Source organism: Opisthorchis viverrini, assembly GCF_000715545.1.
Source record: "Opisthorchis viverrini unplaced genomic scaffold opera_v5_13, whole genome shotgun sequence".
Lineage (NCBI taxonomy): Eukaryota > Metazoa > Platyhelminthes > Trematoda > Opisthorchiida > Opisthorchiidae > Opisthorchis > Opisthorchis viverrini.
This window is the reverse complement of record NW_008751669.1, coordinates 360,520-385,804: the sequence shown is the minus strand read 5'-3', so window position 1 is coordinate 385,804 and position 25,285 is coordinate 360,520. Positions and strand designations below refer to the sequence as shown.

The window sequence follows — 25,285 nt, the reverse complement described above, 5'->3', positions numbered from 1 at the left end:
CATTAGGCCAAGCGTATTATTCTCTTGTTTTAATACTCTAGGTGCTATTTATGTGTCCGCTTGAATACATGTGTGCTAATTGTTACCCCATGCTAACTTCTGATTTTGTAGTTCTTTTGGTTATACCGGTATACGGCGTCTCTATTGGAACAACTCTTTATGCCTACCAAAATGAAACCATTAAATTTTAATTGAACCGCGTGAGACGTAGATTATTTGAAACGGTTTGACATATAGTATGTTAGAAAATTCAATATGATTGTTAAGAAACTCACGGCGTGTTTTCTACATTTTGTTAATAACAATCTAGTGTATCTTGAATTTCCAAACAATATTTCTTATAATGCATTGAACAAAAGCGGTCTGCAGCACCCCAAATCGATTGACTTTGTGGCAGCCAAAAGAGCTAGGTTCAGTATGTCGGTGCGCTCCCATTCTCAACCGGTTCGTGATTTTGTATCACAGTTGCAGACACAGGCAGCCAAATGTGACTTGGGTGTCCACCTAGAATGCCGACGGTGTACTAGACTCATTGCTAATGCTTAATTGCCCAAATCACAACAGAAGCTGTTGCTCTATCCAGATCAACCATTTCTAACTATTTTGAAGATATGTGAGCAGTATGAAGATGTAAAGCATGTAACGAAGACTGATGAAGCTATGTTGTTTAATTACTCTAAAAGAAATAAATCAAGAATGCAGACGGACAATACATTCAAACCCCGGAAAAAAATTTGTGCTCCAAATCCATTAATACATCACTTCAAAGGTCGCAATCCCAGTTCAGAAGTTCAAAAATTTTGGAGCATCAACTGAAAATATCTGTACTCTTTCTCTGCCTAATTTGCCCTAAAATTCGACAAACGTTTTTAAAATTTTTATATCCGCATCTGAGCAAAACCATGATTTTACTGTTGACACTGGTGTAACGGCAGGCGCTACTGATGGGCCATGCGAGTAATAAGCGGTTTGTTCATAACTCCGCTCAGATTCAATGGAAGATATTATTTATTACGGAATTTGTGGAACTACTCTGCAGCATTCGTTGCGTGATAGTCAATGAACATCCAAGAAAGTTTAATTAGACGCTTTCAAGAAGAAGACCGATATTCGGCTTTCTAAAAACAAGGCGCATATGAGAGTTTTACTTTCCTGTCTCATAGTCTGTGAGTTTTTAGTTGGTGTTTCCCAATGAGCAACCCCGCGGCAAAGGGACTTCTTCCTTTCACTGGTAGTGTTGAGTCCATTATTTCACAGTCAAACGTGACTGCGTTTTACCTCAGTGTTGTGATAATGCCTACAGAAGTTGATATCGGCGGTATCACCGGACAGTATGTACCTTTAGTTAGTATTTGTACGATTCCTGTGAGATTGCCCAAAACATCATGTCAACCTCTGTACCATCTATTATCGGACTCAGTGCAACATTTTGATATCCAACCTGACCTCTGTAAAGGCGAGTGAACTCAAACAACTGATTCTTAAATGTTCTAAGAATACACGTAGCACGTGAACAGCCAAGGTGAAACTGGAAGCTACAGGGTATCCTATATTTCTCAATAGACAAACTATTCTATTTGACTTACGTGAATCTGTTTGCCAAGCATTAAATTCAGTGTGTGAGAAAGGAATACTGACCTCTGTCGAATAATCAAATTGAACACCTCCGATAGTTAACCCACTACAGGCTGATGGTATTACTCCGAGAATTTATGGAGACTACAGGCCAATGTTAAACACACTGTTACTCTAACGCACATGCACTACAGAAGAGCATGAAGATGTATTGTATCGTTAATCAAAAGTTCAAAAGTTTATCTAAAAGATACCCGTCTTTAATTACCACTAGACGCAGCCTCCAGTAATCTTTCTGAGATCAACACACCTTTTAAATTATTCCGATACAATTTCTTTCCCTTTGGCCTGAATGTTTAACCAACCGTATTTGAGAAAATCATGAATACTAGTAAAAAGATTTGGAGGGTGTTGAGACTTACCAAGATGATGTCATAGTGCTGCTGATAAACCTACCCATTATATGTGTCTATTGTCTTGAATAAAGCGATTTTCTGAGTTCACTGTGGCCATTCATCCCAGTAAATCCACATTTGCAGTTACATCACTTTCATGTCTTGACTACATTGTGGTTTTAAAGCCGATACAAACCATTTGTCTCCTTTAGTGAATGTACCATCATCAACTAATCTACAAGAACTGCGTTCTGTTCTAGGAGCACTTCAGTATTATTCTCGTTTTGTTCCTAGTTTGGCTAAACATGCAAGCTGCTTGTTTGTTGTCATATCTGTCAATCAGTTTTCTTGCTACTTCACCCGTGCGTTGCCTGGCCACTTTTAAAATGCAGCAGTTTTGAAACCATTTTCCACCAAAAACCATTCGACCTTCACTGCTGATGTTTCGCCCGATGGAACAGAAGCAATCGTTCAACAGTGTGGCGGACCGTTCATTTGCATTTCCCGTCGACTCCCAAAAGCCAAACGTGGGTATTCGAAAACTCAACGGGAAGCGCTTACGTTCAACTGGGCTGTCAAACGGTTACATAAGTATTTTTTTGGTATCAGACTTCACTACTGCTACGGATCACTAGGCCTTAAAGTTCTTGTGTCATCCTACAAAGTCCCTAGCGAGGTCATCTGCCGCTATGGTGAAACGGTGGATTACTGCACTGACTTAGTATACCCAGACGATTGTTCATCCTAGTACAAAGATGATTCCCCATACTGATTTCTTATCCAGAATTCGATTATGCGGCTCCAATTCAAACAATTCAGATTGCTTATTTGTTCACCCATTACCAGTCAAGGGGGATGAGCGTTTTGCTGATACCAAAAGGTATTTTGCTCTTATTTTTCTGCACTGCAACGTGTCTGGAAACAGCAAGATCAACGTCGAATTCCTGCATTGTACTGCCGCCGCGAAATTTCGTTCATTACTCCAGACGGTTTGTTGTGTTTTGAGGATGGAGGTATCATTTCATCGATTCATTGAGCGGCTGTTCTTGCAGATTTACACCCTGGCCATCTGGGTGTTTATAAAATGAAATATCTTGCACGCTTGTCAAGCTGGTAGCCGAAACTAGATGCTGATATCAAGTATACTGCCAAAAATTGTGTTAAATGTACACACAATATTCATAACGAATCCATGTCCAGTTACTCGTGAAGCATTTCAACGAGTTCATGCTGACTACTGCGGTCCTTTTCTCAGTTGATAACACGTTTTGATTGTTGTTGGGACATATTCGGGTCTAACCTAAATTCTTTAAACTATTTCCCCAAGTGCTGAATCCACACAACAAGCACCGAGGAATTAACTTGGCCATGAAGATGTACCAACTGCTTTGGTCACTGACAACGCCATAGGCTTCATTGCAAAATCCCTCGAGGAGTGGCTAAAAAGCCTTGGATGCTCTAGGATATCCCCAATCGAATGGACTTGCTGAGAATTTTGTCCGAACACTAAAATCTCCCATTACTTCATTCCCTCCTAAGTTTGTGGAATTGGACCGTGGGATTGATACTTTTCTACTTCAATAAATGAATGTTGTTCATTCAGCTACTGGGAGGAGTCCCGCGAATCTTTTTAAATCTCGCTCGTTTGTGCCAAAATGGCGGATGTTACGTTTTTCACGGGTAATGATTTACGGCCTGCTCCACGCATTACTGTGTACAATTCGTCAGTGTGTTGAGAACTATGGAACTTCGGCATTAACCGACAGACAATTTGTTGTCTGCATCCGCATACTGTGTTTAAAAGTATTAGTTTCACGGTCTAAGGCAAGGAGTATGTCTATTTCTACACGGAGAGGTGCGTATGTTTCTCTGCTGCTGAAAGCAAAAACGCTAGTTTCCTCAGCAACACGATGACGATAGTTTTGAGTGGTTGTTTTTACGCCATTGCGGCCATTTCAGTGATACCGCGTATAGTAGAAAAGGGGGCGTTGTGTTTGATATCACTGTTTTATCCTAATTTTATGGCCACACAGTAGTGGCACCTGTGATGCTGTATTGATTTTGGTATACAGGTTTACCACCAGTTGTGATTGCAGGGTATAGTAGAAAAGGGGGCGTTGCGTTTGATATCACTGTTTTATTCTAATTTTATGGCCACACAGTAGTAGCACCTGTGATGCTGTATTGATTTTGGTGTACAGGTTTACCACCAGTTGTGATTGCAGCCACATTCGAAGTGCACTAAATATCTGATCACACAAACCTCTTCACGGTGGAAAAAATCAGCAAATCGTCTCACTAGGCTCAGACCAAAACTTTCTCATGATTGCAAGTAGTACCAAGTAGACTACACGGAGAGGCAATTCCTAAAAAAACCTCAAAAGTTACCATCGACATCGTTGTGTTTATTGTCCTTCAAGGAGATGCAAAGTAGAAATGGCAGACGACCAGAAGACACTACAGGAGATAACGGCAAAACAGCAGTGCATCACTTTAGCCTAGTGAAACTAGTTTAGTGTGGGGCTTATTGCGTGCCTTAACTTACTCAAGTAGTAAGTAAATACAATCATCTACAACAACGAATACACTTTCATCTGACGAGCTGAGAGAAAATCAAACTGAATAGTTAACAATTTGTAAATGTATTCGGTAAATTCATTTAGTTCATTGCACCCAGTGCTTTAGGCTGAGTCGGCAGGCGGGTGCTTTGCTCCTCCTAAATGCTAATGGATCCTTCGGCCAACGAAGAATTCTTCAAGATCTATGGGGACAAAGCTGATAGAAGTTAATGACGAATATGGCGACGAATGGGTCAATAAAGGCGGTGGATAAATTCTTCATTGACGAAACCCCGAGAGTCACTGGTGAAAACATGTTTATCACTCCCACAAGACACAGCATCTTCGACTAGGCCGGCTTATTTACCCATTCAGGGAAATGCCATCCTCCTATTTCATACCCGAAAGGTAAAATAAAGCTCCATCTCTCTTAGTCGGAAAGTAAGAATGTCACAAAGAATAGCTGTTTGATAAAGACAATTCATTTGAATGTACTGGATAAACCCCCAATATTTCGTTTAATTGTCAAATTGAACAAGGCAGAATTTTACGAAATCTCGTTATTAGGCACATTCAATTCACAGGTTTCATATTTGAGTATCAGTACATACAGAATTTGAATTAGTTGTTCACTTACCGAATCGTCTAGAGTAAACATGAAATTCAACCTTGCCCTTGTGCAGTTCACCTCACCACTTCGTACCGATATTTCTCAAACTAACGTGTGACACATGCTGACTTCAGGTTTTATCTGCACCGACATTGATCTACTCTACCGAAGCAGTCCATGTGCCTATACGTTTTACCAAAGAAGGCACTCCCATCACTCAACTACCGGTATGCAAATAAAGGTGAGTGACACGTTCGCACGAGGATTTGAGCTCGTAGAGGGTCTGTGCTCAGTCAAACTTATTCACCAAACGCCTGTTGAAGCCATTTCGGGTTAGACAAATGATAACTACGTAGGCGTCAGTAGAGCACACCGAGATGTTCTGCTGCACTTTCTCTTAAACCTAACCACGGTTTCCGCACAAGGTGATACAACATGTTACCAAGCCAATTGTGGCCATCTTTGCACTAAAATTATCGTACAATTGGATACTCTGTAAACCTCCTCCGTCACTCTGTTAGAAGCCCCTTTTCTGATAACTCATGCAAAGGTGATCAGTGCGAAAAGGACTTTATCAGAGGATAACCTTGGGAAAACCAATTCTCACACCGTAAGCATTTTCATAAAGATATTGCGAAAAATCCGTTACAAAGAAACTCCATTCCTGAACCATTTCCCCTCATTTTCCCTTGAATTTGTTTTGTAAAATCAAAAGAGTTAAGGGCCATCTAGTTTGTCATATCGATAAGTCCAACTCAAAATACTAAGAAATGGAGCGTGAACCACAATTAGTCCAACAATTTTATGATTCTCTGATTTTTAGCAAATCATTTGTAATGCGGCTGGGTGGTCTGTGGACCACGCACGCGACTTTGAGTTGAGTCAAAACATTGACAACAAATCACTGTCTGGCATTGCTGTGGAAAATAGGTGGCTCGGTGCACTGCTTGATTGTTGGTCTGTTCGCCGAACTTGGCAGCTGTATTGCAAAGTTTTCATCACCAATCGAGGTGACGTCGTTAGTGACTCCGAAATGACCAACAACCAAGTCACTGTCTGCCGTGCTGTTGCGGACGAACATGAGTTTATCTGCAATGAAGGCATACTAGATGATGTTATTGGACAACTATTCAAGGAAATGTCCTCCCCAGTCAGCTTATGCTGTCGTTCCACTCAGTGACGTTCCCTTAACTGTCCAGGCTACTGACCATTTGCGATCTGTCACAGATGACTTCCTCGGATAACCTTCACAGTCCGTTTGTTTTGACATTTTGACTGAGTTTGCGTCTCACGCTCTCAATGATTTTTATCACACTCAAGCCTATTTCGGCGAGGCCGGTTTTCCTCTGAGTTTCACTCCAATAAATTCACTTTCGACAGTCTGTCTTTGAGTCTTTCACTCCACTGAAAGGTCTCACACTCGAGTGAGAGAAGTGATTATGTTACTAATATGCTTGTGAGGGAAGCCTTTCGACTTACGTTACCGCCACAGCACCGCAGTAAGTCGCACGACCTAAGGCCTCTTCTAGCTGGGGACATGTGCACCCTAGTCACGGACACCTGCACCCACAGGTGGGTAGAGGTTGCGACAAACTCCGCCGGCTGACATAAAACCGAGACCTTTGAATAGTGGCTTGTTTACCATCAAAATAAACATTGTCCTTCTTACTACTGGTTGAAAGCCTATTTATTCTACCCTCTAGAGAAGGAGTAACCCCTCATAGAGGAGAACTTTCTTAATCTTAGACGTGCAATGGTTTGCTGCTACCGTATTCTCTTACCAAGAGGCTAGTTTTCGCATCCAAAATTTTCTTAACTTTAAGAGTAAAAAATTCGGCCGTTGTTTAAATACCAAAGTAGAGGAAAATTTACGAGAAATGACCTACATTGTGTTCGAAAATAATTAAAAAGTCATTTAAATAGCACGATGTTTGGCTGTTTTACTACGCGTAGAAAGGATTCTCCAGAAAACGGCATGAATGCTTGGTCTGAGTTGACAGTCCGAACTGTCCGAAAACAAAAAAACACGGAATCTATCCAGGAACATTTAGTGCTTAGAACACGTAAATTTGTGCAATTATACAATTCATACACTTGATAACACGAATACGGAAGCAGGTGTCAGCACAATATTCCTTCTCTCAAAAGAGGAACTACTGGGGGGAATTCAGCTGTCTGAATGTGGTTTTAACATCACGCTTTCTCAGAAACAGGTCTTCTGTTTCAGGTGTTGATAGTTTCAAGGTTTTGTAGAATTCAGACCCACACGACCCTCGTTTGAACAATCGTCTTCCCGTCCAGGCGCAATCATTCTGGTGAGTCTACACCAAAGGGAGGGCGGAAGCACTGGACTCGAGTTTCGCTCTTATTAGAGCTCATCAGCAGCGCGTACCCAATGGGTTCTGGTGTGGTGTCATACCAAACCGCTAACGTCTCACAGCTTTTATTTTTAAGTGATATCATTTGGGAGTAAAGCCTTTTACTAAATGGAAATCATATGGAGATAGACCTTAAAACATACGCCCGGATATTTTGACACGTTGTTGTTTCACTTAACGACCAACTCTGTTGGCATTCTGGCACGTAACAGCCGAAAGTGGATCAATTCAAAATACACGGACTCACCTCAGTTGGATGACACCATGACACCTGAAACCGTTAATTAAAAAACGTAGTAGCAGCCAGACTTGAACTACTTCGTTTGTACTGCTCAGTGGTTTACCAATACGCCACACTTCAGGTAAAACAGTATCTGCTCCAGGTCATTGAGTAAACAAAAGCTTACTGAACAAGCAAACATATGAGTCCCAACTGAGATCATCCGAACGCAAACACTGGATCATCTCAATGTTGTATTGACAAACGGATTTAGACTTTGTACATTAAGCGATTTATATACGACTCCGCTGATGCCGCACGACTCTCACTATCAATCATCTAAAAATGAAGCTGGCCGCATGCACCATGTTTCTTCTGACAGCATCCACAATGGCTGTTCCGCATGAGGTAAGTCCTAGCCAAAGTTGGTGATTTATATCTGCTCTGCGGAATTTCTGCCTCTTGCTGAAGGCACTCCAACGATGAACAAACTGTATAGTTGTTCAATAGGTTTCGACTACGTCACCACCCTCACAGGCCGGTATGCAGTACAACCGAACCTGAACTGAAACCACAGGGAGTAGGATTTTAGTGCAATCTTACTTTGGAACTCAGCAGAGAGTGGCCTTCAGGTAGAAGTCAGACAAAGCATTCCTTGCCAATTGTATTCTCTGAGATAAAAACCGGAAACCGCTGACGATCTTCAGCAGCGCGACAGCCCCTTAAGCACAAAGAGTGTGATGAAGGATCTGAACGAAGAATAACAGACGTAACAGATTTTCACCACGGAGTGATGAGGGCTAAATGACGGAAACCTATTTTCTATAGACCAACTCTTTCAACGTCTTATAGACCTTCGAATTCGACTGAAAAATTGCACTTACATTGATTTTCCTCATGAGAGGATCGTGATGCCGTCTTGTGTCACCCATGGTTCATCATATCTAGGTTGTGCTAATACGATAAATTCCAAGGACTCGATTTCCTATCTGGCGGTTGATTGACAGCAGGATGACCATCTAGTTAGGCTAGTCGAGCAGAGAGCCCCACTGGGAAAAAGTCAATATCTCATTGCTCACCGAGGGTTACAGATAAGTGGTAGAATTTTTTCTGTAAAAACGAAGGGCAGCCGTTGTAAAGGGTAACGTGTAACTTGGCTTCCAGTGAGCAACGCTGTCTAGAGTAGCAGCAATACACGGCTAGTTCTGCATGACCACGACCCGCTTTTTCTTAGTGATCCAATCATGGTTCTAAATTTACTCAGTCCTTTTAAATGATGCGATGCAGCTTGAAAGTGTCCGCACTCATTCTTTACCGTAAACTTGTTCATTCGAGCAGGAACCAGAGGTCACACTTTTTCAATTCGGTGGATCTTGCGTGGAACTTAAGGCAGCAAAGTGAAGTCGTGACATGAAAGTAAAATCCAGTTTTGAAAAAAATTTTGTGCAATTTCATAGTAATAATAACAGTATAATTGTACGGGACAAACATCATAAATTTTTTGGGTAATACTTTGGCCGAGAGAATCGCCACCTTAGACCATACGGCCCATTCCATTTGAACGTGAACTGCAAGGAATAGCCCAGTTTCTAAGTAGAATTTGTTAGAACTTGTTTACAGCTTTATAAATGAGCTCCGTGAGTTGCGCTATTTCTAGGAGCAGTACCGACCTGCTGTACAGCATTTGCCGGTACTGCTTTCGTTCTATTTAACAACGCTCAACTGAATGTACTACTGATAACAAAAACTCGGCTGAATGTTACGGTTGAACATGCTATTTAGTGCTAAATAAACTGCATAAATAATTTTTTACATGCGCATAAGAAAAAAGGAACTTTAGCTTCGACGATTCGTCCATTGTCAATAGGATGAGACGATTTGCAGCCGAGTTTTCGATCTGAAGTCATTCTGTGCCAAAAAGAAAAACCGCTGTTCTATTGTCGTCGAAGATAGTGGCATTGAGCATCCCACGGAGCTCCAGGAAGATTCGTACCTGCAGCGCCCCGGTTAGTAGTCCGACCACGAGCGGCTTGTCAGCAGTAGGATCTTCTCGCACTTGGAGCGCATCGTTTGTTTGCGCGTTTGCCTACATGAAATTTCTGGCAAAGAACACTTTTCCAAGTTGAGTGCTACTCTTCTTCCAGAAATTTTATGCGAGACAAATAAAATATTACATAAATTGAAGAAATGCAAATGGTGTAACTCATAGTTGGATTGCGTTCATTGTGAAACTTACGGACTAACCACTGATAGCTTCTGGCCATTATTACCGAAGCTACTGCAGACTTTTTCAGATAAATCAGCTTGTGCTTGAAAAATGATTTGTATTAAACTACTGTTGGAGGTGTCGTTGCACTATTTTTGTCGTAAGTTACTTACTCCAGTTTTCGCACAAACTGACCTTTTTTCATTGAAAATTTTTATCGCATAGACGGAGCTTCCAAATCAGCCAACTGAATGTAAGTTTGAAGTCTGGTGATAATCTTCAAATCAGATTTTACTTCTTGTCCTATTCACATTCTTTTTATGTTAGCTAAGGTTGGAAAACATAGGAAAGTGCCTGATTGTTATTCTGTCATGACATGATAAATTAAGAATGCACTACATGTTTTTGTATCGTCGGTTGTTATAACATTACCCTTAGTTTTGTGACCTTGCGTAGTCTCCCTGTCGTAGTTACATTTATATCCCTATTCACTGAATGCGTCAGTTCATCGTGGAGTCCACAAGATCTAAACATGATAGGATGTTCGTGAATTCTGCTACAACTACCATAACAGTCGTGCTTTGACTTCAGTAAAGGTCTGTGAATGCGCGCTGACAAATGGGCAAACTAATTGATCAGTTTTCACACACACATTACTCTTACTAGGCCCAATGAAAATATGGTCTGACTCGGCTGATATAAAGGTGACGTAATAACGTCCTGTTTTGGTTGTCTGACAACGTGTGAAGAAAAGGCGCGTAAGACGATTCGTGACGTAGGTTAGATTGTAAATTCGTGTTGTAGTATGATATTATCAAGATTTAGGTAGATGAATGGGAAGCGAGTGAGGTGTTAGCATCTACAGTTTTTACGACCGCTCCATAAAAGTGTGAATATACGCAGTTCTGTAGTGCAAACAAAACCACAGAATTTTTGTCTTTCTGCGCTGTTTAGAACCTAAATCTGCAAAAATTTGATAAAATGGATGTGGCGACGGAAAGCGTACAATCTACTTCAAATAAGGACTTCAATGTTTGCATAAATAATGATAACATTTACGGGAAAATGGAGTTGTCTATGAGTTGAAAGAACTTAAACCGGTGGAGTGAAGACTGCATCTGCATGTTTGAAGAGGTTTCCACGATACTGAGACAGACTAGACACTACTAATAGATTATTGGGGTGAAGTCATCACTAATGATACATTCGCAGTGAAGTAGTTTAAGTGGAACGATCCACCAGGGCTCCGGGGGTTTATTCCAGTTGTGCGATGCAAGGCCCTGTCAAAACTTGACTTCGTCTAAACTTCGAACTCCCTAGAGGAATGGGTTGTGAACTCGTAACGTGATCGGTAGTGAAGTGCTACTCTGAGGACCAGAAGGATCTATCAAGTATATTTCTCCCACAGGTGTATGCACTCCTTTCACCAGTGATGCAGATTTGAGTTTGTCACTTCCAAAAGTGGTTCGGATAAAACCCGTTTCGATGCCCAGACCAATGATGACTTATTCCTAGTCATCTGGTTAAATTTTGAACAAGGCAAACAAAAAAGAGACAAATTCTGACCGAATCAAACGACTGCGGAGTTCAGGTTAGTAAGTGAGGTTAATCTTAAAGCATCGGGTTTTTGTCGAGCATTTACGGACAACTGAATTTATATGTGTTTCCCCACATGGCTGTCAAACCCATCTATTATCATGGAGACCCTACTGACTTGGCGTTAAAGTACTTGCAATTATGCAACGCCACATCGCAGCCTTCACATTATCGACGCACTAAGATGCCGATCAGAAATTTCCAGGTTGGACAGAACAACTCGAAAGTTGGAGACCAGGGATGTGTTCGAAATGCGAACTGGGGACCCCAGAGCAATGGTAAAGTCGGTCCACTTAGAAGTCGGAGTCACTATATCCACTAAGTTCGCTGAATCGATTGAAATTTTCAAGCCTCCTCACACTACTAGCAAACCATGAGTAGCTCAGAAGGAAGAATAATTCACAACACGAACGGATTTTTCATACTCGTCACTCGTGGGGCCAGTCAACACGTGATGTGGATTCCGTGAGTGAAGCCTGAGCGGCGCCATATTGTGTTTGAATTGCTGATTAGCCGCCGATGGGCTAACAGTTACCGCTGATCAAACTGCTATCCAAGAGACCGAAAGTCGCTGGATTTTCGGGCGCTTTGCACTTGTGGTTATTTCCACTAAGTACAAAACAGACGCACAGTGCTTCTCAACTTTTCAGAATAGATTGGCTTTGCTTACAGGATGAAAACCCTATTAAAATTTTTTTAATCTCCTCACACCACGGGCAATAAATTCATAGGAGCAAACTCTGCCGTCGACTAATCTTTTTTGACCGTAGATTATTACAGTAGACCGCTCATGGCACAGTTATAGGCTGACCCGGTTGATAGTTTTCTTAGTATAATTCACTGAGACTATTCGATATACCGCTTACGATGGACAGTGCCAAGACACTAAAAATCCGTGCAAGAATCCCGTACGACATATGCAAATGACAATTTCTTGTTATTCGTTTGTTTATTACAGCTTGTTTGGTTTGCATGGGTGTACTCACCTTCATCAAAAGTAGACTGGAAGATCGGGAAATTCGAGAATACTTGGTCAATATTGCACAGCAAATATGTCATCTCCTACCAGCAAAAATCACGGAAGAGGTTGGTGAAAAGTAGTTACATGAATTTTTCTGATTCAGCTGCACACACTGTGATTATTGTGTTCAATAACTCAACTAAGATTTGTTTTGCATAACACTGCCATAAAAACAGTCGACAAGACTTACTGGGAATTATCATGGTATTGGAATAGACTGTTTGTTTAGGTTTCAGACAACCAAACATAGTCATTTTTATGACGGAGGAATCTAAATGAGAGGGCAGTGAACGAGAAATCTATAATCAAGTTGGTCACACTTTTTTACGGGGACAGCAACAGAGGTGCCTGGCTATTTCGGGAAAACTCTTTTAACTGTGTTCTGGGGCACTGCTTGCACACATCAATGGCTTCATCGAAACCTTTGGTCTAGATAGGTGGTGGCGAGATCCCTGCCTCATAAATTCAACTACTAGCAAATATACTGGTTCATTCCAGGCCGAATGAAAGTATGTTCTGAACTAAACAAAACCATGTTTCGATAAAATGCAACTTACAACTTGTTGTACTTGAAAGAAGATGCACAGAATAAAAAAAAACATGTTGCGGTGCCGAGAAAATGTGGAGTCAGTTTATCGATAAAAATCGACAGGAAAGCGGCACTACCAAGCTAATTTCGTATGTCTGTCAGATGATCATTGATTGCTGTACAAGATGTACATTGGAATGCATGCTGCGATGAGTTTTTAAGTAATGATTTCGCCGGGCGTACTGCACATAGCTACCTTGATCTGATCGATATTAAACTGGCTGAATCATAACTGACACATGAAGATAGGTCATAGCTGATTATCGGTGGTCCCCGACAAGAAATGGAAAATCTTACTTCGTCATGCAGCGATTTCCAGTTGAACTGGATTCATTGATTTTATCTTAATTTTATGGGTCAATCGTTATCCTATTTTCGAAATTTCTCATTAATATTCTGTCGACCGTATAGTATTATCAGCTTGGATATGATTTGACCATTCCTTGAATCACGTACACACAAAAAGCAAAATCAACATAGCAGTGATGGGCGTCTTGGGTAGTCAGTAGGACTGAACTGTTGCTGTTGATTCTTTCTTTCTCCGATTCATAGGCATTGGCTGAAGACGTACGTTAAAAATCATACTATAGCGATACTCACCATATTTTATTCCATTCAGTAGATTACATTTTGAATGCTCTTGTAATTTAGTAAAAGGAATCAGTAATCTGTCAAAATGAGGTAAAAAAAACTAGGACTTGACTACTTCCATAAACAATACCTAATTATCCTACGAATTTTTGAGACCCCATTTGAGTTAATCTAGAGAAGAGTGAAATGCTCTGCTTGCTATGTTTTCCATAAAGGGATTGGATTACTTTATTACGCTTTGCTCTTACTCTCCGGGTACTTCAATGACCAGAGTTGTTTTATTAATCCGGTTCAGAGCATTTACACGTTCAGTGGAAGTTTGTTCTCATTTCACTGCAGTACGGGCAGCTGTCAGTCCTCTTTGGCCACTGGACCATCGAAAGCCTCCGGCCAAGGATAGTCTGTTTTGATTTGTTTCGTCAGCTGCGTATGCGCTCCTTTACCGGCTATAAAGTTGGGATTCCATCTTCTGTGGTTTGTTTTACAACACCAAGAGAAATATGCACACAGGGAATTTCCGATCGGCAGACTGAAACACACCGGTGTGTTACTGTGTCTGAGCCGCATCAAAATCGAGCTCTTGATTTGCACCTGCCTGTCACCTAACAACAAGCCCGAGGGGAAGGTTGGTAGACAGCTTTCGATGCGACGATATTTACGCCAAACACGAGCGTGCATGTGTACAAGCGCACGGAAATCTACTGCAAGTTTTGGATGGTCGAAATAACCAGTGAAATGCACAGGCTTTGAAGATGCAGTCGCGTCAAAGCAAAATGTACCCTGATTTTGGTCATAGCATGGCATTTGTTTACAGAGTAACCATAATGTTTCATTAGATATGGATTATGAAAGCAACCAGGCGAAGTTCTAAAGGATTCAGCCCATTGATAGATGGACAGAATATTCTGCGATGCACAAACAGTCATTGTGGATTTCACTGGAAAGTCGCTCATTCCTAGTGTTGCGTTTTACAGTAACTTTCAACTCTAGTTAGTTTTACTATAGTTTACAATAGTCTGCAAAAAATATGTCAGATTTATCCTTCCCTTGACCTAGTGCGGAGAAATCGTACAGGAACATATGGATCTTGCGCTCAAATCATTTGGGGATCTTATACAGCCAAGGTCAGCCTGTCAAGTAAGTTCAAAAGGCACTCTTTAATACATTCTTGGACAAGCAATTCAACGACCGAACAGACGCAAACAGATCACACTATGTGTTGCCTATAAGAGGTGACATTATCCATAGGGCGTTGCTCTCGTCGAATTACTGGCTAATTGACGTCGAATGGAGACATCATTCACGCAGCTTTTCAGTTTTCGGGACCTAGTAAATAAAATGCCTACTGAATTTTAATCAAGCAATGATATAAGTGGTTTGTGGATTCAATTTAAGCAGCGTTCTGTCACTCAGCTGCATACTATTACAATTCTATCAAGGGGAGCCCTCTGAAAAAGAGCTTATCCTTTAGAGAGGTCATACAAACATTTTTGCTTACAAGTGCTTCATTCTAAGCCGTTTCTTAGAAGAAAGACGATCTTGAGCATTCCAAGGAGCTTCTCCCCTCGACGTCCTTCTTTCTAGAAGGGCTGGAATAATTAATAAGTTTTCTGAATATGTAATATAAACGAGACATAATTAACACCCATTAAGTGAGGCTAGTAACTTGCCTAGCAAAATACAAGATAATTCAATACTGGCTACACGGCATTTCGGATGAAGAGAGCACAATCATATTAGGAAAACTGCACTGTACTCTGTACCAGCTATTGAAGTCGCCGACCTTAAAGTGGCTTATTCTATCGGTTGGCTTCACCGGAGACCAAGTTTACTGCCACTTTTTCATGGATCAGAGTATTTTACGTAATTTTACGCAATTTCACCCCAGAATTTTCCGCAGGAACTCTTCTTTGAGGGCCCCAATAGGAATTTGACTGACCCTGTCAAAAGTGGTTGCTCTGTTGGGATAAGAGATTTGGGTGTAATTCATTCATGTCAGAGACCAATTTACGTGCAGCTGACGCCTCACTCCCAAGCGTGAAATCGGGGGAAAAATGACCTCCAATTAAGCTCACATACTTTAAGTTTTCCCTCTCTCTTCTCTCGGTACAGTGTAACAGTGACTCTCAGGCTGATAGCAACAAAGCTGAACTGATAACTTGATCCACCTGTGTCACCTTAAAATGCACGTTGATATACAAAAAGTATGGATGAGTTTTATTACATTCTTCGATGTCCTACACTTGCTCAATGAAGAACGATGCTCAGTTTGCAGACGCCTCAAAATTTACATGTTTAAGCTAGCAAGATTTTCATGTGAACATCTGACTGTTAGCTTTAAATTGATCTGCGATAAATCTCGGCTGAAGACCAAGCGACATAAACAGTTTCTGCCAATGCCCCTTACGAAATGAAAATTATTTTTGGTTACACCCCGTACAACTGAAAAACACACACCTGACCCAAACGACGTCAACTGTGGTTATTTTCTTCAGGTATCCTGTTTATCCCACTGAACGTGTTTCTTGATTATTTGCTGGCAGGTACTTCAATTCTGTGACTACGTAAAGCTCAAAGTCCAACGGATTCCGCTAGAACGTGGTGAGCTAAAACAGGCTAATTGATTCGTTTCCACTGTCTGTATAGAATTAATACGGAATCAATAAACAAGTACGGTTCTCCTTGTGTTTGCTCTTTATGTTTTCCAAACGCGTTAAGATGGAGCGAATGTACGATGGAAAGCTGATTGGGAGTCTTGTTCAGTCATTTTTGAAGTGACATAAGTTAAGATTTGTGACAGACTTGATAAAACCCGCTCAAAGTGATTGAACCTTAACGCGGTGCAACGGTTTATGCACTTTTGTGAACTACTGAACTATACTGGGGAGTGTTCATGTGACACATACAGACCGTCCTCGGCTACTTTGGTCAATGGTCAGAAGTCTGACGAAGATAGTCTCCCGGTTGTGTTTGGAACAGACACGACTTGTTTCTGTAAAAAGTGTAACCCACTGGTATTTCATTTCGAGCACCGCTATCTTGAGTACTCCCTTTTGGACCAAGAGCTTTGGTTGGGTTGCCTAACCTTCCTGCTGTTTGGGATTGACGTCCAGACAATATTCCATTCAGCAAGTACAAGTAACGATATCCTCATGCTACACTGCTATCGCGTGGCATCATCGGCCGGGCCGCCTTATTTGCTGTTAAGGATAGTAAGAGGAAAGGGACACTGTTGACGCCTATCCATTTCTTTTTTAAAGTGCGTTTTTGTACTCTTCCTCCAGCTCATTATTAATACCTCCCTTGTAAGTATATTCGTGACTCCCTTTGATTTGGCTCGACTCTAGGCGTCAGTGTTCCTTCACCGCCTTACGGTGGCTTGTGAAGCGACGAATAGAAATCCGCAAGCTGGACTTCGATCTGGCTGAGGGTGCCTTGATCATATCTTTGCACTCCATCGAGGGCTATAATGCCGTCATGCGTTCAGGCACCGACGAATTCGGTACACACAAATTTCACAGGCACATTTGACTCTGTTCGTAAGTCTGATTCTCCTAACAGGCTTTCTTATAAAGGGTGCCCCAGAAATCTGTCAATATGTGCCTTTTTATACCCTTAGGTTAGCGGGCTCGTTAAAATACAAGGAGAGCTTTCCAAAAGCTTTCATAAGAAACTGGTTAACGACATGTGTGTAAATTTTCTATATTGCTTTTTAACTTCTGCGTTTAAAGAAACAAGAAAAGAAAGTCAGGTCTTCAAAACCTTGGTGTTCAACAACGATTTGTCAATCTAAATTATGCAGACGATATCGTTCTTACCTTAAAAGAAGAGGCGAAAGCGTACATGTTTTTGGAGGAACTGACTAAAGTTCTCCAGTCTTTTGGCATGGGCTTCGCACCAACCTAATTTACGGGCATGCTCCTGGACATGCAGTCAATAACCAAGCCACCGACAATCCAGGGAGGGACAGTCCCATTTGTGGTGTGGTCTACATATCTTGCAAACTGTGTGAGCTCCGACTGTAGTGTGGCAGATGAGGTAGCTGCATGAGTCTTAAGGCTGTGAGCTCCGTTGCTCATTCAAAAAGCCTAGGGTGACAAAGTGGAATATCTTAAGGGACGGGTAAACCAGGCCACTATACATGCTGTTTTGTTGTGCTGTTTTGAGATAAGGCTTTAGCGAGTAGTCCTTCAGTATCGAATTCGATACTAACTGTTTCAGAACCATGGCCTGTACAGGCTGGTGACAGAAGATCCGCAAAGAGACCAGAAAACACAGGCTGATTGTACAATGAGAAATAAAACAACAAAGTGGGTACAGAACCAAAATATGCAGTGAGTTGTCAATGTATTGGACGTTCACTGAAAAGAATGGAATTTTCCGCATTCGAGTTAGTGTACAGCAAGCGGGGTGGTGGGCATCTTTTTGTCTGGGGATATGAAAGCGACCACCAGAACTCTGGGCAATGTCACTGCGAGTTCAAGGTTAGAATCCGCGTGCTGCTCCGTTCTGGGGTTGGAGACATTGCAAGATATGACTGCAAATCAATGTCGGTGGTGTTAGTATTTTTCTGCACCGATTGTCTGAGTGAGCCTCTGGTTGTGTGCGCACCTCGGAATGATTGTAGTAGTTGGTTAGCACAATGTCCCTTTTCGATCCTGTTATATCCTATGCTTTTCAATAAGAAACCGTGGTCCTACGGCAGAGTAGGATCACTATTGATGACTGATATTTTGCTCTTATTATTGATGGTGATTCAATAAAACCCATAGGTCAACCTGGCTGGTGTAAATTAGTACGGTGGCTTGCTTTGGCATGCATGCTTTTGAGCTGTTCGTTTTGTAAGTGAATCAACTAACCTGTCCCCCATGTAGTAGAGTCAATGTTCACCTGTGTCCACTTCGCGAGCTCTATCTTTGTGCAATGCGCTGCTATCCTAAGCAACTGTGTTACCCGCGAATGAATAAACTTTACTACCATTTAATCCGTAACTTCCAAGCTGCGGGCCTGAGAGAACAGTGAATTAAACTGCGGCCAGTTTGCGAAAAGCCCACTCACAACAAGCCTTAGGACGCTGCTTTTCACGTAAGCTAAGCGCAACAGGGTCGGTGATATAAAAATAGTTGAAATGCGTTTGCCAAAACACAGGAAAACAGCCGGATAGAAGTTTATGGTTAAAAATCCTAGTTATAGCAAGTTTTTTTTGCACATCGGACCTTCAGAGTGAGCTATATGTAAGTGGCGACTGCAATCGCACTTGTGATGGTCATAACAGAGCGGACTCATTGCTAAGACCGACAAATATGTAAGAGGAAGTCTGGATACCGTAGTTTAGCATTTCACGGTTGCAGCTGTTAGCCGACTTGTCTAGAACTGCTTAGCTTTTCTGAATGGGTTGTGTTTCCACTTGTTTTTACCGCTGAAGGTCTTATTTGCAAATTGTGCCAGAAAACACTACGCATAGTGAAAAGCGTCATTACTAGTGAATCCTTTCTCAATTTGATTCGAGACCAATTTTATTTGGTCTGCGATCCAAAGCTGCTTGTGCACGATCTGGTGAGTTTGTCAACCTTTATACGATCCATTATTTCGTGCGTTTGATGGCCTGCCCCCTGGGACTGGCGGATAATAAATCGAGCGACTGAAATAATTTACGCCGTACATAAGTAAATAACCCAAGATAACTCAAACTTACCGACCGATGGTCCGTGGTTCGAACCCAACCTCTGAATATCGACTGTTCCTGTCTGGAGTTTAGCAATCTAGCAGTACCTCAGCCCTCGTGCTCCCCTCAAGTCACGTGGCAGTTACGCACCGGACAATTGTCATAATTTATTCACACAGCTAAATCCAGGGGAGAGTACTCGGATAGACTTCGCTGTTTAAATGGGGGGGGGGGGCGAGACAAACATGGCCTTGGTGATGAGTTTGACGATCACGTTTGCACCAAGTATAGCAAATCCAGGGCAGCAACCCAGTATTAAAACCCCGTTGCTCTGCTCTAAAGGATGGCGTAAGCAAACATCGTTTGTTGATCTAGCCTGGTACTGTTTAGTTGAAGGGGCCACGGTTCAAAACTTGGTGACCAGTATTGAGTCAAGTGTGAGCTGACTTCTAAGCAATTTCTGTAGACGAATAATTGAGCAGAGTGGTTTTCATTCATGTGTACTCGTTCATTCTACAAAAGGACGATGTACGTTATGATGAACAAAAACACTTCCACCTGCCAGTACTGTGATAGACTTCCTCAAAGGAAATGACGAAGACCAATAAAGAAACAAACAAAGAGAGACATCCTTCAACCCAAATAAGTCCATGTTTGTGGCTTTGGATTTCTAGGACTACTGCGTTTTTTTCATACACCTGATGACATTGAGTTGACACTCTCGTTTTTTGTCTTTCCGCAAATTTCTCAAGATTAGAACCAAGAAAACGATGTCCAGTTGATCTGACAAACCTAACTACACATACCTGAGAGGATTTGCATCTTTTGACCTTCTGAAGCATTATAGCCATTGTTTTCAGTAACCCAAGTTATTCCTGGAGTCTTTTACAGCTTAAATGTCTCCCACTACTCAGTATCAATATTGATTTTTCTCTCCTCTTTAGTGCACACAGCTGATGGAATCGTTTTTGGAAGATATTGTTATTCACATCAACTCCATTGAACCTATGAAAATGTGTCAGGTAAGAAATTTACATGAACTAGTTACTCAGACAACAGGGATCTCTGTTTTTATAAACAACTAACTGACCATGATTAACTCGTCATTTGACGAAGGAGAATGAAGTTGGGATACATGAAAAAGGAACCACTTCTGATGTAAATCATTCAGTATTATAAGTCAATCAGTTAGTGAAAGCAGCTACCCAAGTTATAAGTAGCTAGGTTGAAGCAGAAACCTGTAACCTTCCTTCCATTCCAAACTAATGTCCAAATGCCCATTGACCATAGCTGAAAAATCACAGTTTTGATCACCAGTCATCAGCATCCCCAAAAATTTAACACAATGTCGTTTGGAGGTTGAATTTCCGGATTTTTTCCAAGAATGCCTATTAAAAAGAAGAAAGAGGAACACATACGTTTCTGTAGGAATATGAACAATAATAGCCGGGTGCCCAATGAAGAGGCAAACTTGAGAACGATGTAGCCAGAGAACGCACACGAGGATCAAAGTCCTGGGAAACTACTGTGAAGAAATATTTGGCTAGAAAGTCTGGCATTTTGTTCGCGTAGTGAGACATCCGTCTCTGTTTACTTCTATTTTAGTAACATTCCTTTGAACTAAGGAGTACCCTGAGTGAAGAGAGAGTGAAAAGTGAATTTCTCTCGGTCGAACAAAATCGCTTGGGTGCCTCAGGTTCATCAACCGTTAACACAACCGTGATTTTGAAAAAAAAAACACCCAGGCAGAATGTCACTGATGGTACAGAGAAGAACTTTTCTTAAAAAATTAACACGCGTTAGAAGCATATGAAAACAGGCGTAAATCCGTGTCTTTCGATTTGCTTGCCAAAATTCCGAATAAAAACCTTTAGCCCCGAACCTTCAGCGTTGCCACGATTTTGTAGTTTGACACCGGACTGCGGCAGTGTTGTCGAAGAAGGCCCCTCTACTGTTGGACCACTACTATGGAGGGCCCAACAGGACATTCTTCGTTGGCCACAACATGAGCTTCGTTGTTCCAAAGGGAATTCTTCAAGAGAAGGCCGCTGATTCACTCAACGTGCACACAGTCGGTCAAATTTCTGAATAATTTCTCAGCGTTACGATGCATTGGATTTTAGGGACTTTTGATTTGGTTTGTACAATGCGGCCATCAGACGTTGATACATAAGGACTACCGACAAGAGGTTCATCGGGTACACACTAACGTCTTCAGCTGGTCAGTGCTTTTGGGGTGTTCTCTCAAACTGAGATATCTGGATTTGAAATTATGACTGATTGTAACCGTTAACGCAAAGTTTATGTACGAACACTGAAATGATCTTTGAGAACTTGTGATGGTTCTTTAGGGAATTTTGGGATGAGTGTGAGGATTGAGTAGCAAAAAACAGAGTCAAAATCTGGCTGATTAACGAAGAATATAGATGTACCTCAGTTCCAATCCATGATGAACGTTTTTATAAGTAACGTAGTGGTTAATGAGGTACCCATTTACGCTGCTGTCTGTAAATACACATGCTTTGTTAGATGCTTCTGAGTAATTCGTTTTAGTATTGTTCGTTTGTACCTTATCACTTATGCAGTTATCAGTTATGCATTGGCACAGAGAGAAAGGTTAATTTTATACAGAATTAAGGCAAGGTAGCGTCTCTTTGCCTTGTAAACCTTTGTGTTCTCACTGTGTTTTTAATTCTTTCTTTCTCTTAGAAATGTCGCATGTGCAGACAATGATTATTCAATATATGGTGAGTGCTTTTGAAAACTAGGCCTGTTTAAACAGGACAGCCAGAAGACATAAGTTGTACCGTGCTTAAAATTAAACTTAATTTTAGTAGTCGCATGGCAAACGTGAAAATTGTGTGAGCAATAGACACGATAGTAAAAAGATTGGTGTACTAAGCATCAGGAACGAAAGTAGGATGAGCTCAGTTTGAGGATGACCGAATAACTTGAATCAGTATTTTTTGTGTGCACACAGTTTTGATTTCTGTGTTTTTATCAAGATGTTTTCATGCAGCCTGGCAGCTTCGGGTAAAAGTACAAGCATGTGATTAATCGCGGAGGTACGTCTGTTAGTCGATGATCCTCAGTTCCATTTAAAGACCGGCAGTGTTAATTAAAAGCCTGTAGCAAGTGATTAGTGACGCCCTGAGATTCTCCTAAAAATACACGGATCAGTTATGTGGGTAAAAGTGCCACCGCACTTGTAAACAAAGTATAGTGCGCACATGAATTACGAGAGTAAAAAAAACTCCGGGACCCAACTTAAAGCATATTCCTCCGGAGCATAGAAGCCGAACGCGATTAAGCAGTTATACAAATAACTCCAGCACTGTAAAATGGTGTCATCCAGCAGAGAAAATCTACTGAAATGTTGACAGTACTATTTCAAGGGGTCTTACGATAAACACTGTTGCGAAGTTCCATCGGAATACCATTACTTCATGAACTAGGGAAGGCTTAACTGTTTTACTTTTGAACGGATAATCAAGAGCGACTGATATTTAGACTAGCATGTATATGGTAGTCACTATGAGCAAGCTGAGCAATTAAAAGATTCCCAGCTTTTGAGACGTGAACTTCTGATATTACAAACGTCTGACAGTTGAATAAATCATGTGGCGCTGTCCAGATAACTTTAGTAACTTTCCTACTGAAAAGGATCAGGCGCCCTGCTCAAGGAGTTAACAAAAACTTCTACTTGAGATTTCATGTTAATCCACCAAGCACTCAGCTAAAGAACAACTTTTCTAAAATTCCCCAAAACATCCAACGCATTAAAGATTTCCGAAAACCCAAAAATGTATGGGCGCCATACAAATAATAAGTCTTTCTGTCTGAATTTCAGCTAGGAACCTTGTATCCCAGTGCCTGCTAACGTACGTTTAGTTCCATTTATTAAAAATTCTACATAATTTTATCCAGATTGTTCTCCTGCTTAAAAATTATTGATCTCGGTCCAGTGTAGACTTACTCTGTTTTTGTTGGCTGTAAGTCTGCCCATCACGAGGAGGCCACACAAGTAACTGGTAAATCTGCGCGCACTTGGATAATGGCCCCACATCATCCAGGGATACAGTCCGCATTCAAAATTCCCAATTTCCGGTTGGTAGCTGAATCCGGTCAGACTGTTTCGGGAAGTATTTTGTGATAAAATGTTGATAAAATTTCAAGGAAGTGCAACGCACCGTTGGGACCATCCAAAGAGGCACAGGTCTAAGGAACATCCGTTAGGAAAGAATTTTTTTAATCATGGAATGCCCATATGCACTGGGCAATCTGACTTTATGAAGACCCATTTATTGGGGCTCAAGAGATTGCTCCCACACCTGCACCAAAGGCCGCATGTCTTTTTGGGAACGGGTATTTCTCCGAATGCAATCACCTAACGAATGTGCTTTGGTAAAACCCACGGTGTGAATTTGGGTTAATCAAACCTGTAAGGGCAAACTTAAAACACCGGTGAACCAGAGTCAGTTCCCATCGTTTGCTTTAATAAATCCAACCCTTCGAAACCACTCGATACAAGGCGTCTATATTTAAGAACTCCTGCGTACACTAATGCATGCATTCTGTCTTACGTCATTTTCACATGCTCAAAGAAAGAATAACTTGTATTGGCACCCTGAGTGGTGATATTCCTAAAGATTCCAAAAGACCGCCTTGCCCTAGATTCTGCAACACGGATATGCAAATTCTATTCGTGCGATAGAACTCTTACCAAACCAGAAAGCAGCCTAATCGTCGACAGATAGCTTCTTTCTTTGATTTCACCGGTAGAACGCGGAGGATGGCCGCGTAAATCTACTCATGAAACTACTCATTATGCCATACTTTAAGTCTCAAACTCATAAAGTCTCATCCCTCACTTGTGCTTCTTCTCTGTTTTGCTTTCTAGAGTGGTCCATTTCTAAACTATCTGCGATTTGTCGCAGCCCACCCTTCGAAATCCATTCTGACTTTCTTTTAACTCAGTTATGAAACGTGCGGGCTCCTCTATAACGATTTATGCTTTTTATCCCCAACAATGATCTCTGGAACGCACTGTTTTTTTGTCCGAAAACTCATTCACCTATACAGAACGTACTGTTCCATTAGCGAATGCAACCATGACAGGTTCCGGCACTAAATGGTTGCTCTCCTCAGTTTTTTCAAGAGCCCTTTTTTAATATTGGAGGAGAAATTCATCAATTGCTGCACATCCTTTTGTTTTTTTCAGCGCCAACATTGTTTCCTGGGCGTTTTCCTGGAAACTTGTCGTAGTGATTGATAACGAAACTGCTTGTAAGCACTTTTCATCTGATGCATTACAGTCAGGTTGGCTGACTGCAATCCCATAGTTACTTAAAAGTATATAAGGTTTTTTCCTACTCCTCAAGCCATTGCAGGGCATATCGAATCTCCGTTAGATACGAGGTTTTCTTAATAGCTCGTCTACTTTCGAGCTGCATCACCTACTAGCTATTCTGAAGAGGTGGTGAATTATATCGAAGTAGCGCAGAGACGAAAATCTTCCAGTCTACTTTTAATGATTTTTATTGTAAGAGCACCCAAACTCAATACGTCCATACGGAAAACCTTGGGGAATGAAACGCACATTGGTTGCAAAAAAGATACTAATGGATTGGGCAGTCAAAATAACATTTTTTTCGGTTTTAGGTCGGTGGGTATGTGCTGGAATTCTGTTTGCTCACAGAGCAGTGACCACGATAAATAATGAATGATCGGACGTTAGAATCACTGAAAAAGTCCGGTTTGGACAAGTAAACAATGAAGTTTTTAAAAACAGGTGCGTAGCAATCTTCATACAGCTATTCCTGGTTAACACTTGCAAGCAATCAAACAAGTCTGAAATAAAGCAAGTGATACGTGGATAGCA

The 25,285-nt window shown here is 41.3% G+C and overlaps 1 protein-coding gene across 1 annotated transcript; it reads left to right on the top strand.

Annotated features, from left to right (window-relative positions):
• Nucleotides 1-3,554: 3,554 nt before the first annotated feature.
• Nucleotides 3,555-11,594, top strand: T265_01201 (hypothetical protein; the record flags this gene model as incomplete). The annotated part of the gene is made up of 4 exons (XM_009165186.1): nucleotides 3,555-3,697; nucleotides 6,069-6,288; nucleotides 6,550-6,637; nucleotides 11,560-11,594. 4 exons carry the CDS (start codon nucleotides 3,555-3,557, stop codon nucleotides 11,592-11,594), a joined length of 486 nt encoding a protein of 161 aa, XP_009163450.1.
• Between the last annotated feature and the right edge of the window lie 13,691 nt (nucleotides 11,595-25,285).